At 44.6% G+C, this 12481-nt stretch overlaps 1 protein-coding gene across 4 annotated transcripts in view; it reads right to left on the bottom strand.

The window, feature by feature from the left end:
- Nucleotides 1-12481, bottom strand: part of OSBP (oxysterol binding protein) — a 191531-nt gene that overhangs the window by 34885 nt on the left and 144165 nt on the right. For all 4 annotated transcript variants that reach the window (XM_078768327.1, XM_078768325.1, XM_078768326.1 and 1 more), the window contains exon 8: nt 8216-8461. In XM_078768327.1, the coding sequence (XP_078624453.1) occupies nt 8216-8461 (246 nt within the window). The remainder of the gene's footprint in view (nt 1-8215; nt 8462-12481) is intronic.

Raw genomic sequence — 12481 nt, 5'->3', positions numbered from 1 at the left:
AAACTTGGCATATGGCTTTATTGTGATAAGTTACAGAACAAGTTTGAGTTTTGGGTCGTTTCATCAATTTTTCACGGAGTTATGCCCTTTTTGGACATATAAAATATCACCTATTAATTTATACATGGGTCAGTTTTCCCGACTTCTCCCCCTTACCCTTTTAACGTATTGAACTGAAACTTGGTAGGGGACATAAAATGCAAAGTAATTCTCCCTCTTATTTACTCCGTGGTACAGAGGTTAACTTGGAGCATGGGAAATGGCACTGCAAATGAGAATTCAAGCCCTATTCCTGCAGAGAGCACATCAGGAGCACTGTGAGCTGTGCCCTGCTTTTGGAAGCTACATCGTTCAGTGCATCGTTTTATTATCCCCCTCCCTGCCTTTCTATCTGCTCATGTGGTGTGTGTGTGTCATGGTTTTAAGTTATGCTAGCCCTTTTCTGTGGAGTAATGTGTGTCTTCCCTGCCGCTGCAATTTCTTTGCCAACCTCATTTACAAATCATTAAACTTGTTTGCTTAAATCAACGACTTTTTTTTTTTTTGGGTTCTCGAGTATACATCCTCCCACATTATAATTGAATAATCTGGTGCAAAGCCAAATTGCACGATATGGTCGATTGAACCTTGGGTTGTAATCGTTTCATTTTCGGTATCTCGACTCCATCGCATCAAGGTCTCCTTACCGCCCGACAGGCCTGCAAAGATTATCTTCGGCGGGATCGGGATCGCCAAGACCAATTCCCATGACACAATATATTCCCTGCACCTGTTTGTTATGTGATGAATGGATTTGAAAATCAAGCAATAATCTATGGAGGCATATGACCTTTTATTTATTTTTTGCATACGGAATCGAGGCTCGTGAAAGAGCTAACATTTATTTCACAAACAAATCATCCAGACAAACAAAATATATAAAAAAGAGGGAGAGGAAGACAAGATGGGGAGAGAAGGGGAAGCACACAAACAACATTTGAGAGCAGGGAGATGTGTGGGAGGGAGAGGACTTGGGGGGAGGAGGCGTGGGAAGGGGGCGTGGGGGTGGGAGAAGTATAAAACACAAGGACACCAAGGACTTCCAGGACAGAAGTTGGTATTTCAAAAAAGTGGATTTGGGGTGAAATTAGTGGGGGTAGAAAAGATCAAGGTTTTGGATGGGGGAAGATAGGAGATGGTGGTGAACAGCTGTTTTAAAGACCTGGAGGATGGAGTGGGATTGAAGAGAGTGAGGGAGTTTGTTCCAGAGGCGGGAGAAAAGAGGAATGAAGGAGTGAAGGTGAGCAGAGAGTCTTGATTTTGGCAGTTTAACCATAAGAGGGTTGCAGGCAGATCTTGTGCGACCTGCAGGAATATTTGGGGGACAGAGCCGAGAGAGAGCTGGGGGGGCAAGGCCAGAGAGGAGTCGGTAGAACACGGAAAGACCACCAACCTGCCTGCGGTGAGTGAGTGAAAGGCCCTTGGAGTTAGCTTCATCGCGGGAGATTCCAATGATTCTGAACGCTTTGGTTTCAACAGCGTGAAGACGAGCTAGGTGTGAGGCAGGAGCACCAGCCCAGAGGGGAGAGCAGTATTCCATTGAGCTGCAGATGAAAGCCTTGTATGTGGTGAGGAGCTCAGGTGTGCCAAGGAAGGACTTCGCACGACGGAGGATGCCCAGTCGGCGCCTGGCTTTGGAGGCCAGCTTGGAAATGCGGTTTTTCCCAGGAAAGATCATGGCAGATAGTGAGACCCAAAAGCTTGAGTGACAGAACTTCTTGGAGAGGATTATTCAGAAAGTGGATGGGAGGGTTGTCTAGTCGGTCTTTTCGGAGAGACATCGTAAGAGTGTGAGATTTGTCAGGATTGAAAAACATGTTCCACTTGTTTGTCCAGTCTGTGATTTTGTCCAGGTCTGCAGAGAGTGAGGAGGCTGCAGACTGCCGATCTGAGGGATGAGGAATGGAGTGACAGAGAGTCCAGTCATCAGCAAAGAGATAGAGTGGATTTTCAAGAGAGTCAGAGAGATTCATTGATGAAGACCAGAAAAAGCACAGGGCCCAGAACACTGCCTTGGGGAACTCCAGCCTGAACAGGAAGAGATGAGAGAAACCCATTCAGGGCCACACGTTGACTACGACTCGAGAGGAAGTCCGCCAGCCATGCGTGGAGATTTCCATGGATACCAAAGGAGGAGAGTTTGGTGAGCAGAGCGGGGTGCCAGACCATATCGAAGGCACGTGATATGTCAAGGGAGACAGCTCTAATTTGCTGTTTGGCATTGAGGACCTCCATCCATTGTTGAGAAAGCAGAAGCAGCATGTCCAGAGTAGAGTGACTAGGTCTGAAACCAAATTGATGATCAGAGATCAAGCCATTGGAGAAGAGGAAAGATTTCATATATGAAGCAATGATGGATTCCATGACTTTGCTGATAATTGGGAGAAGGCTGATTGGTCTGTAGTTGCTAGGATCTGTTTTTGCACCTTTTTTGTGCATAGCGGTGATGTTGGCTGATTTCCAAGCATATGGCAGATGACCTTGAGCAAAAGAGAGGGTGAAGAGAACAGAGAGAGGGAGTGAAAGAGCGGAAGAACAGGATTTTAGGACCCGTGGGCTGATGCCGCCAGGTCCAGTTGCAGAATCAGAGTCGAGGGTTGACAGAAACTTTTCCACCTCGTCAGGAGGAAAGGACACAGAGTCCAGGAGCAGCTGGGTACGACTGGGCACGGTGGGTACAGAGAGGGATGGGTTTGGGACACAAGATTTAGAGGCAAACAGAGTTGAGGCATTCAGCTTTTTCACGTGCGGAGTCAGCCGTGTAGCCGTTTGAGGTAAGGGAAGGGATGGAGGAGGAACAAACACCAGAAACAGATTTGACCAGACGCCACCAGGATTTGAAAGAGGGAGACAGATAAGAGAGTTCGGTCTTGAGAACGGTGAGATATTGTTTCCTGGCTCTCCTGAGGGTGGACACACACTTGTTTCGGGCTTTGTGAAAGGAAATGAGATTTCCTTCCATTGGATTTGCTTTCCAGGAGACGAAAGCAAGTTGTTTCTGGGCAACAGCCTCACCACAAGATTCCGTGTACCATGGATGGACGTGTACAATGGACGTGTACACGTGTACCATGGAAGGGTATGACAACTGAAGACGAGATGGGATAAATCTGTGCATGAAAGAGAGCAATTTACTTTGGAAGAATTCCCAGGATGAGTTGATGTCAGAGGCGGTAGAGGAGGGAGACCAGTCCAGATGATTGATGGCTGCTTGAAGACCGTGCCAGTTGGCCTGAGTGAAATGCCAGACTCGTCGACGCTGACGAGGCTCTCTGAGAATGGTCAGAGAGATGTCGACTTTGACAAGCACATGATCAGATGAGCCGATTTGAGCAGAAGAAGAGCAGCAGACATTTTCAGGGAAGTTAGGCATAACCAAGTCCAGAAGAGAAGATGCTCCGTTGACTGAGATCTGAGTTGGGAAATTGACAGATTGTGTCAGTCCCAGTGAGTCGCAGAAGTCCTTTGCTGAAGAGCCATGGCTGGTGAGAGAGGTACCCACACCCAGCCAACTGGCATGGTGACAATTGAAATCACCACATATGAGGAAGAGAGAGTTGGGATGGGTAGATAGAAGTTGGTCCATATTATCAGACAGCGAGATGTAGATGGAGTCATCACTGTTTGGTGGACGGTACAGCACACATATGAACAAAAGGTGGGAGCGAAGGGGAAGCCGTAGCCAAAGGTATTCCTGGGGGGTGAGGTGGAGAGAGCGCAGTGCAGGGCGAGTGAGGAAGAGTTTTTGTTATAAAGATAGCAACCCCACCTCCAGGACGAGGCTCAGGTCTATCATACCGGAGGAGGGAGTAACCTGGGAGAGATACCAAGGAATCAGAGACATCATGAAGGAGGAAAGTTTCTGTTAAGGGTGTAGTACTGGTGAAAAATTGAGAAAACTACATAGGTACCTTTGAGAGGCCTTTACACAAAAACAAAGTCAAGTTAAAATCTAATTTTCAGTTTTTCTTGAAAGATATAATCTTGGCTTTAACTCAGACCAGTTTCAACGCTTCTTTGTCATATTACATGCATATAATTTGCATAAATTAGACCGTCAATAAAAAACAAGGAAAAACAAAGAACACATTTCTACTTCTATCTTCTATGTCACCTATCATTCTTTTCACACAAAACTTGGTACATGTATTATACATGTGTTACTCTACTACCTGATGAGGATTTTGTGAAATTATGTCAAATGTTCACTAATTAGCTAATTATGCCAATTACCAGATAAAACTTGGTTGTCCTTCAATAAATCCACAATGGCTACTCCTATAAACAAAAGCCTTCATCATTTTAAAGGAAGTGATATTCTGAATATCCTGTCCAAATTTCAGCCCAAAAGAATGATGCATTTCCCAAGTTATAACAAATTTCATGCAAAATATTATATTGAATTGAATTGAAATTTGAATTTTTCAATAATTAGGGGTACTTCTATGACCTCTAATAGCATGATTCTTGTTTATAAGACTATTAGGAAACTGTTCAGCTAAAAAAAAACAACAAAAAAAAACACCTGTTCACCAGTACTGCACCCTTAAGCAGATCGCGTCTGGCTTGTCAGAAGCAACCTGTATGGAGAGATCAGTCAAGTTTGAGCGAAGGCCCCGGATGTTTGAGGTCCATACCGTTAATGAAGAGGAAGGGGGAGCATCGGATACAGAACGGGGGGGGGGGGGGGGGTAAGATGTGGAGGAGGAGGAAGACGCAAGGAGAGCTGTTGAAGGTGTGTCAGAGATTTCAGAATAGCTTGGAGAAAGGGAAGAGTGGGGCGGACAAAAGGTTTGATGGTGATTGGGTGAGGCACAGTGAGGTGTTATTTGAGGAGGAGGAAGAGCGAGGCAGAAGGTTGGGGGAGATGAAGGTGAAAGTTGGAAGGGGGAAGAAGCGGGGAGGATGCTTTGAGGAGGAGGGGTGAGAGGGGAGTCTAGGAGGGGAGGAGCGAGGGAGAGTCTCGGAGGGGAGGGGTGTGGGGGGAGTTTAGGAGGGAAGGGGCAAGGGGGGAGATTTGAAAGCGATGGGTGATGGGGAAGATTTGGAGGGGAGGGGCAAGGGGGAAGATTTGAAAGAGATGGGTGATGAGGAAGATTTGGAGGGGAGGGGCAAGGGGGTAGATTTGGAGGGGAGGGGTGATGGGGAAGTTTGGGAGGGGAAGGGTGATGGGGAAGTTTTGGAGGGAAGGGGTGATGGGGAAGATTTGGAGGGGAGGGGCAAGGGGGAAGATTTGAAAGGGATGGGTGATGGGGAAGATTTGGAGGGGAGGGGCAAGGGGGAATATTTGAAAGAGATGGGTGATGGGGAAGATTTGGAGGGGAGGGGCAAGGGGGTAGATTTGGAGGGGAGGGGTGATGGGGAAGTTTTGGAGGAGAGGGGTGATGGGGAAGTTTTGGAGGGAAGGGGTGATGGGGAAGATTTGGAGGGGAGGGGTGAGATTGGATTTTGAAAAGTGTACGATTAATGGGAAACGAACATTTATTGCAAAATGAGTTTCTTGAGACCTTTGAATCAAAAATACGTTTGAGGACGCTGAAGGAGGGGTGGAGTGCAGGAGAGTTTCGGGAATGTAGAAAAGAGGAACTGTAAGAGATGGAATTTTTTTTTGGAATGAATAGATTTGGTGAGCAAGTGGAAAGCATCCTTTTATCGAAGAAGAAAAAGGTGTTATAATATATGACAGAATACAGTACTTCAGGTGAAAGTTTAAACATTTTTAACAACGTGATCACGTGATCACGAACAACGTGATCGAAGAACGAACGAACAAATAAGAACAACGAATAAGCGAATAAGAACAGAGAAGGAAATATCTTCTTTTTTTTTTTGAGTTGAGATTTTAAACAAGGAAGTATGGGGTGAAAGACTGGGACAAAAACAGAGAACGAAAGTAATTGCAGCGCAATCGACGAACCGCTGAGAGAAAAACAAAGCCTCAAGGTCGGACACGGTAGCCTACTAGGCCTCAGAATACGCGACACTAATTAACCGACGATTTTGTATACAGGTATGAAAAATTAACACCGAGAATCTTACAAAAGACACACTAAAGGTACACACACCAAAAGATGGATACAGTTTCGACAAAAACACAATTGTGAAAAATTACTTAACTTCGAAAGCGTGAGCGCATGGACAGCTTCGAAAAGACGTCACCTCCAATCTTGCGCATGCGCAGTCGAATGATATATAGGAAGGATGATATATAGGACGCAGTCGAATGATATATAGGACCTCATTATGAACTTCCAAGTAAAATACTCAAGTCAAAAGGAAGACCAAATAAGCCATTAAAGAATGGCAAAGCTCATAAAATATGTTCAATCAGGGAAATAAAACGCATGGAGGAAATGATGAGGCATGCGTGCACAACGAGATGACAAATGGATAATTGATTTAACAGATGCCTGTACAGCAGCAAAATTCACTCAAGGTTAAATGTACAATTTGCATGACTTGCCAAAAGTGAGAGTTGTGGGGGTATGGATCCTATGGAGGGAGGGGGGGGGGGGCATCACAGGCCAAATTGCATCCTACAACGTCAAAGATACCTCGTATTTCACAAAAATACAGAAGCAAGTTAGTCACCTTCAATCATGTACAATTAGCACTTTCTTTCCGAGGTTATTTCATTCCCAAAACGTCATATCTTGCATTTCATCCTCACATGACATGAGGTCATCCAAAATACTAGCTCTGCAGTACTTCAGACCAAGTTTGTATCCTTAACCATATTTAATATAACAGTCTGTCTGTCTGGTTTCCCTTCTCTCTCACCACTTCTTGCATAATCACCAAACTTCATAGGCATAATTAAAAGTCCTACTATTCTGATTCTGACATCGAAATTTACTTCCAACGTTTATGCCATTCAGCCCAGACGAAAGTTGACTTTTGTCAATGTTCCAAGGCACGATGGCATTCTCAGTGGTCAAGCACATCTCTCCCCTGATCTGGAAAAACCTAGTTTGTTGAATTTTGGACAAAATCGAGTTGGACCTATTTTTGGACTTAAAAAAAGAAAACAAAAAGATGTGCACTGGGAACATTGTCCACGTGTTCAGCTAAATGCCGAAACTAAACCCTGGTGTTGGCTTAGCGGTTAGGGTGCTGGTTTGGGATCCTAGGATCCTGGGTTCGAATCCCCGTTGATCGCTGAATTAACGCCAGGGGGGGTTGACTCAGCCTGTCATCCTTCCGAGGTCGGCAAATTGAGTACCAGCTTGCTGGGATGAATGATCACGGTGTGTACCCCGGTTTAGAATAGGTACACTGTATCCCTTCGCATCGTAAGAGCGTGACCAAGGGTTGGCGTCAGGAAGGGCATCCGGCCATAAAAACATTGCCTCAAACAGGGAACCATGATTGTCATGGGGCCTGCAAGGCTAACACCCGCTCTAGCGGGGAAAATGGCCTTAAAACGATCATTCATTCATTCAACCTAATCCCAAAAGTCCATGTTTTTTCTGAATATCTCAAAGTCCAGTGGAGAGCACTTACTAGGTTTTTCCAGATCAGGGGAGAACTGTTGTCAATGGCATCATTGATTCAATGCATTTCCTGTCCCATCAAATGCTGTTCGATTCCATCACCCATCCCTGACATGTATATTTGTTAGTATTTTGTATTCGGAACAGATACTGCACTCTCAACAAACATGCAGCTTCAACTTTGATTTCACACCTGGTCCATCTTTTCTACAGTCGTAAAAAATGCTCCCTAAAGGTTGGCGCATCACCTGAGCCAAAGAAATCAGACTTGGAGAATAAATCAACTGGTCTTTCTTAAGGTTGGGCTCAAATTTGGGGTAAGGCAGCCATTGTTTGACATTTTTTCAACGAAGTCTGCCAGCAAATGTGGGTGCCGTATGGAACGAAAATTCCTCTGGAGGACCAGGCAGCCAATCAGCTTTAGGCCAGAGATAAATTAGGATGGCATTTCAAATTTTTCTGTAACTGTTACTTTTTTCCTTCTGTCAGCCATGCTATTGGTATTTCCCCCCTCTTTTTGCCTTTTCTGATGTCCCTTTTATTCTGTTGCTTCCCAATATGGTGTTGTTGCTCTTTCATGAGCCGAGACTTTGCATACCAAAAAAATAATTAAATCAGAGCAGGCGACATAAAAAGCCCTTAAATATAAAAAAAATTAATAAAGAAAAACAAGGTGGACATGCCTGCTCGCAAAGTGACCGGTAGCCATTCTCTTCAAAGCGATCCAGCTCAAAAGTCTCGCCAAGAAGTGGGTTGAAGGGCTTGCCAGTACGAAACACCGTTGTGGAATATGAGGAAACAGAAAATGCAGCCAAGTAACAGAGTTTCTCGAGGCCGTTCTCACATTTAGCTGCCTTGTCGAGGAGCTCAGAGTACTCAAGGTCCTCTGAAAGCCGCTGAAGCATGGAAAGGGGCTCGTTGAAGTTCACCTGCAGAGGAAGACGAAAGGCTACCAAACTTGCAACTCACTCATTCCACAAACTTTCAATAGTTATATTTGGTGACAGGGTGGGAGGGGGTCAAAATATTTAATTTCAAAACAATGAGTGTTATCAAAATGCATAGCTGGAAACCAATTTATCAATAATCAGGAAATATTCCTGCTAATAATGGGCAAGATAAATGAATGGCAATGAACCACGCACAGCTCAGTGGCCACAAACCTTTGATCAGCGAAGATGAAGCAGAAGCATGCAAAAGTGCTCGAGTGCCCTCGTTATCATCTAAGGTGCTGACAAAGCCCAAAGTTGGATGCTAAAGGTGTTTGTTTATTTTGAAAGAATGTTCCTTCCAACAACACCCAGCAGATGCACTAGTTTTTTGATGGGAATCCAAAAGATAAACAAAACGTTCTCAATAATGGGATCTACATAAACATAACTAATGGGATCTACTACATAAAATATCAATAATGGGATAAACTACATGAATCAAACGTTCTCAATAATTCTCCATATTCACCAAAACATGTGATCACCATTACGCTGTCACAAGGTCACTGCACAAAGAAATGCCAGTTTTGAAGGGGACAGCAACAGAAACACCTCAGAAAAGCAAATTTGTTTTCAATTTTAAATGAAATGCTCAAAACCTTATGATCAGGCCTCGTGTATATTAAGCATGTGTACGAGCAGAAGCCCACACGGTACATATACCCACACGGTACATTGAAGGAGCTGGGCTCCAACGCGAGTTGAAAGAATTGACGCGACCAAAGATGGAAATTCGTCCGAGTAGGTTTAATAAAGGTATCACACTCGGGTACTCTGAAAAGCCCGTTTATCGGGCAGCAATATATATACACATTTATGTCGGGAAGTTTGCCCGGCAAAAGCTATACCGGGCATGCCCGGGTATCAAGGGCGAGCCTTGGAAAGGCGAGTCTGGACCTGCCCGGGCGTGTTTGGCTGCGGCCTGGCAAGTCGAGGCTGGGTGTGCCCGGGCGCTCTGGACGAGCACTGGAAAGGCGATAGCGGGCATGCCCGGACGCTCTGGGCGAGCCCTGGAAAGGCGATAGCGGGCATGCCCGGACGCTCTGGGCGAGCCCTGGAAAGGCGATAGCGGGCATGCCCGGACGCTCTGGGCGAGCCCTGGAAAGGCGAGAGCGGGCATGCCTGGGAAAGACGAGACCGGGCGTGCCCGGGAGGTTCGGGCGTGCCCGGGAACAGTGAGTCCGGGCATGCCCGGGAGAGGCGTGTCTGGCCGTGTTCTGGCCGGTGCAAGGCGATTGTGTGCATCCAGCGGTAACCACTACACCACGATATAAAAAAGGAAGGCCTTTATTCTTGCACTGGTTGAAAGAGCTCAAAATGGGAGATTATATATTGCTGAAGAACGTTTGAGGCAGCGTTCTATTTTCTATGCACCTCCTGGTTTCAATTCTTCTACTTTCGTATTGTATGTGTATATGTGTATATGTGTATATGTGTATATGTGTATATGTGTATATGTGTATATGTATGTATGTGTATATGTATGTATGTATGTATGTATGTATGTATGTATGTGTGTGTGTGTGTGTGTGTGTGTGTGTGTATATATATATATATAGTTATGGTTTTTAGAACCTTCACTTTGTAAATAATAATAAGCCTTGTAAATATCCCCCCTTTGTAAAGATCGCACCCTAGATAGGCCACGAGGAACACGTAGCACACCATATGATCTTCTTTAGTTATCTCATTAGTATGTGTTTCAGTTATGTTCTGTTCCCAATAGTTTGACTCTGTTGTATTAATCAAATAACCTAGTAGTGTAGGCTGCTATGTCTTAAAAATGGCTGTCGTGTTTTTTTTTTGTTAAAAGCAAAATTCCACTTGATTCCTTGTCTTTGGGGTGTCATGTTCGAAAAAATAGGTTGTTAATTTTTTAAAACGGATTAAGGGTGTCAAATCCAAGATGGCCGCCAAAATATATAAATTCCATTAAAACTGGTATTCTGAACACAGTATGAGGTCCAAATTAATGATAATACCCATAATTTCAATACCAAGAAGTTCAAAAACAATTAATTTCAATATGGCAGTCAAATTCAAATTCAATTTCAATACGGCAGAAGGAAGCGGCATTGACCAGGCTTGGGTCGAAGCTGGACTATATTCTCCAACAACCGTAACGCAAATCCTAAATGGAAAACATCTCTACAGGTCCCTAGAAGCACATACTGTAACATTGCTTGCTCTATACCATCTCTACTTTGACAGGTTCCTAACAAAAGCACCAGAAGAGAAAGTGTTCCTAAGTGAAGCGTCCATTGATTTGGAAAAAGCATATCAGAAAGATATCAGCATGAACACAGGCAACCGTCAAAACCTCAGAGATGCCGTCAGAGAAACCATGACCATGTTCGAATCTAGAGATATCCTCACAAAGTTGGGACAGTTTGAAAGCAATCCAGCACCAATTCAACACTACATCCGTAACTACTTGAGGCAGTTTGAAACTATCCTTCAGAGGTTTATAGTAGCATCAAGAAGCCGTCCAGACCTTGATCTAAAGGACTGTATTGGGAAGTATGAATTTGGAATTGTTCCACGTGCCCTTTTCGCTTCGGATGGGTCACTTCTCCTAGCATATGACAAGGGTAAGGTCCTTCATCATCTTGAAGCGCTAGTTACCAAGGAGCAACCTAGCCCAACAGAAGCCACAAGCGATCCAGCTAATGCCATACCGAGTGTTTCTGGCGACCAAGTATTGAGTGAAAACTCCCAAACTGAAGTACCACCCCAAGCTGAGGCGCCTGAAGTACAAGAAGCGCAGCCTGAGCAAGAAGCTTCAACTGACATGTCCGACATGTCTGAGAAATTTAAAGTTGTAGTCATAGATGGCATGGCCCTCGTTAACTCCATCTCCAAGACAGACAAAATGAAAACATGCAGTGATTTTGCCATGTCATTTCTTGAAAAGCTTATCAGGATTGCAGCTAACTACGACGAAGTAAGACTGGTATTTGACAGATACGTCGAAAGTTCTCTGAAAGAGCAAATGAGAAAAAAGAGAACAAAGGGAAACTCGACCTACTATCACATCCAAGATAGTACACTGATCCAGAATATTTCCTTGAAGGACTTCCTTTCAAGTGCCAAAACCAAGGCAGAACTTGTAGAGTATTTAGCTGCAAAGACTCTGGATCACAGCAACAGCTCTGCCAACAAATTGAAGAAGTTCATGGTAACCTTCGGCACTGAGCCAAAAGGCAATGTAAGTGTGCCTGATGAATTGGTAAAACACAGTCATGAAGAAGCGGATACGTTACTCTTGCTCCATGCCCTAACAGTTAACGGCGATGTAGAACTTGTAATAGATTCTCCAGATACCGATGTCTTCTTGCTGATGATCCACATGTATCCACAGCTACCTGCTGAGACATATTTCCTTACCGGAAAAGGAAAACTGAATAGGAAAATTGCAGTCAAACCTATCTTTGAAAAGTTAGGAGTTAACCGCGCCTCAGCTATTCTCGGGTTTCATTCTTTCACAGGATCAGATATGTGTGGCAGGTTCGCCGGCAGGACAAAGGACTGGTGGATGAAGGTGTTCATGTCCTGCGATGATATGATACTGGATTCACTTGCTTCACTTGGCAAATCTGCTGCTACACCCTCTCCAAACGCAATTGACCAACTGGAAAGGTTCGTTTGCTTGTTGTACAGATCCAAAACACACACCAAAGTAAATGCACTACTATGGTTCTTGTACTCAAATCGACAGGCCGAGGGAGAGAGTCTGCCTCCAACCTCTGGATCATTGACACCACACATTCTGCAAGCACATTATATTGCAATGATATGGATGCAGGAGGAAGTTGTTGTGGTGGGAGGAGACCTGAATGGACATGTGGGAAGGAGTATGGATGGTTTTGAGGGAGTTCATGGGGATTACGGATATGGTGTGAGAAATGGAGAAGGTGAAAGGATTTTGGAGTTTGCTGATGGAGCTGATTTGTTGAT

The sequence above is a fragment of the Myxine glutinosa genome, chromosome 14 (assembly GCF_964187855.1).
Source record: "Myxine glutinosa chromosome 14, kmMyxGlut1.1, whole genome shotgun sequence".
Lineage (NCBI taxonomy): Eukaryota > Metazoa > Chordata > Myxini > Myxiniformes > Myxinidae > Myxine > Myxine glutinosa.
This window is presented reverse-complemented; position numbering and strand designations above follow the sequence as displayed.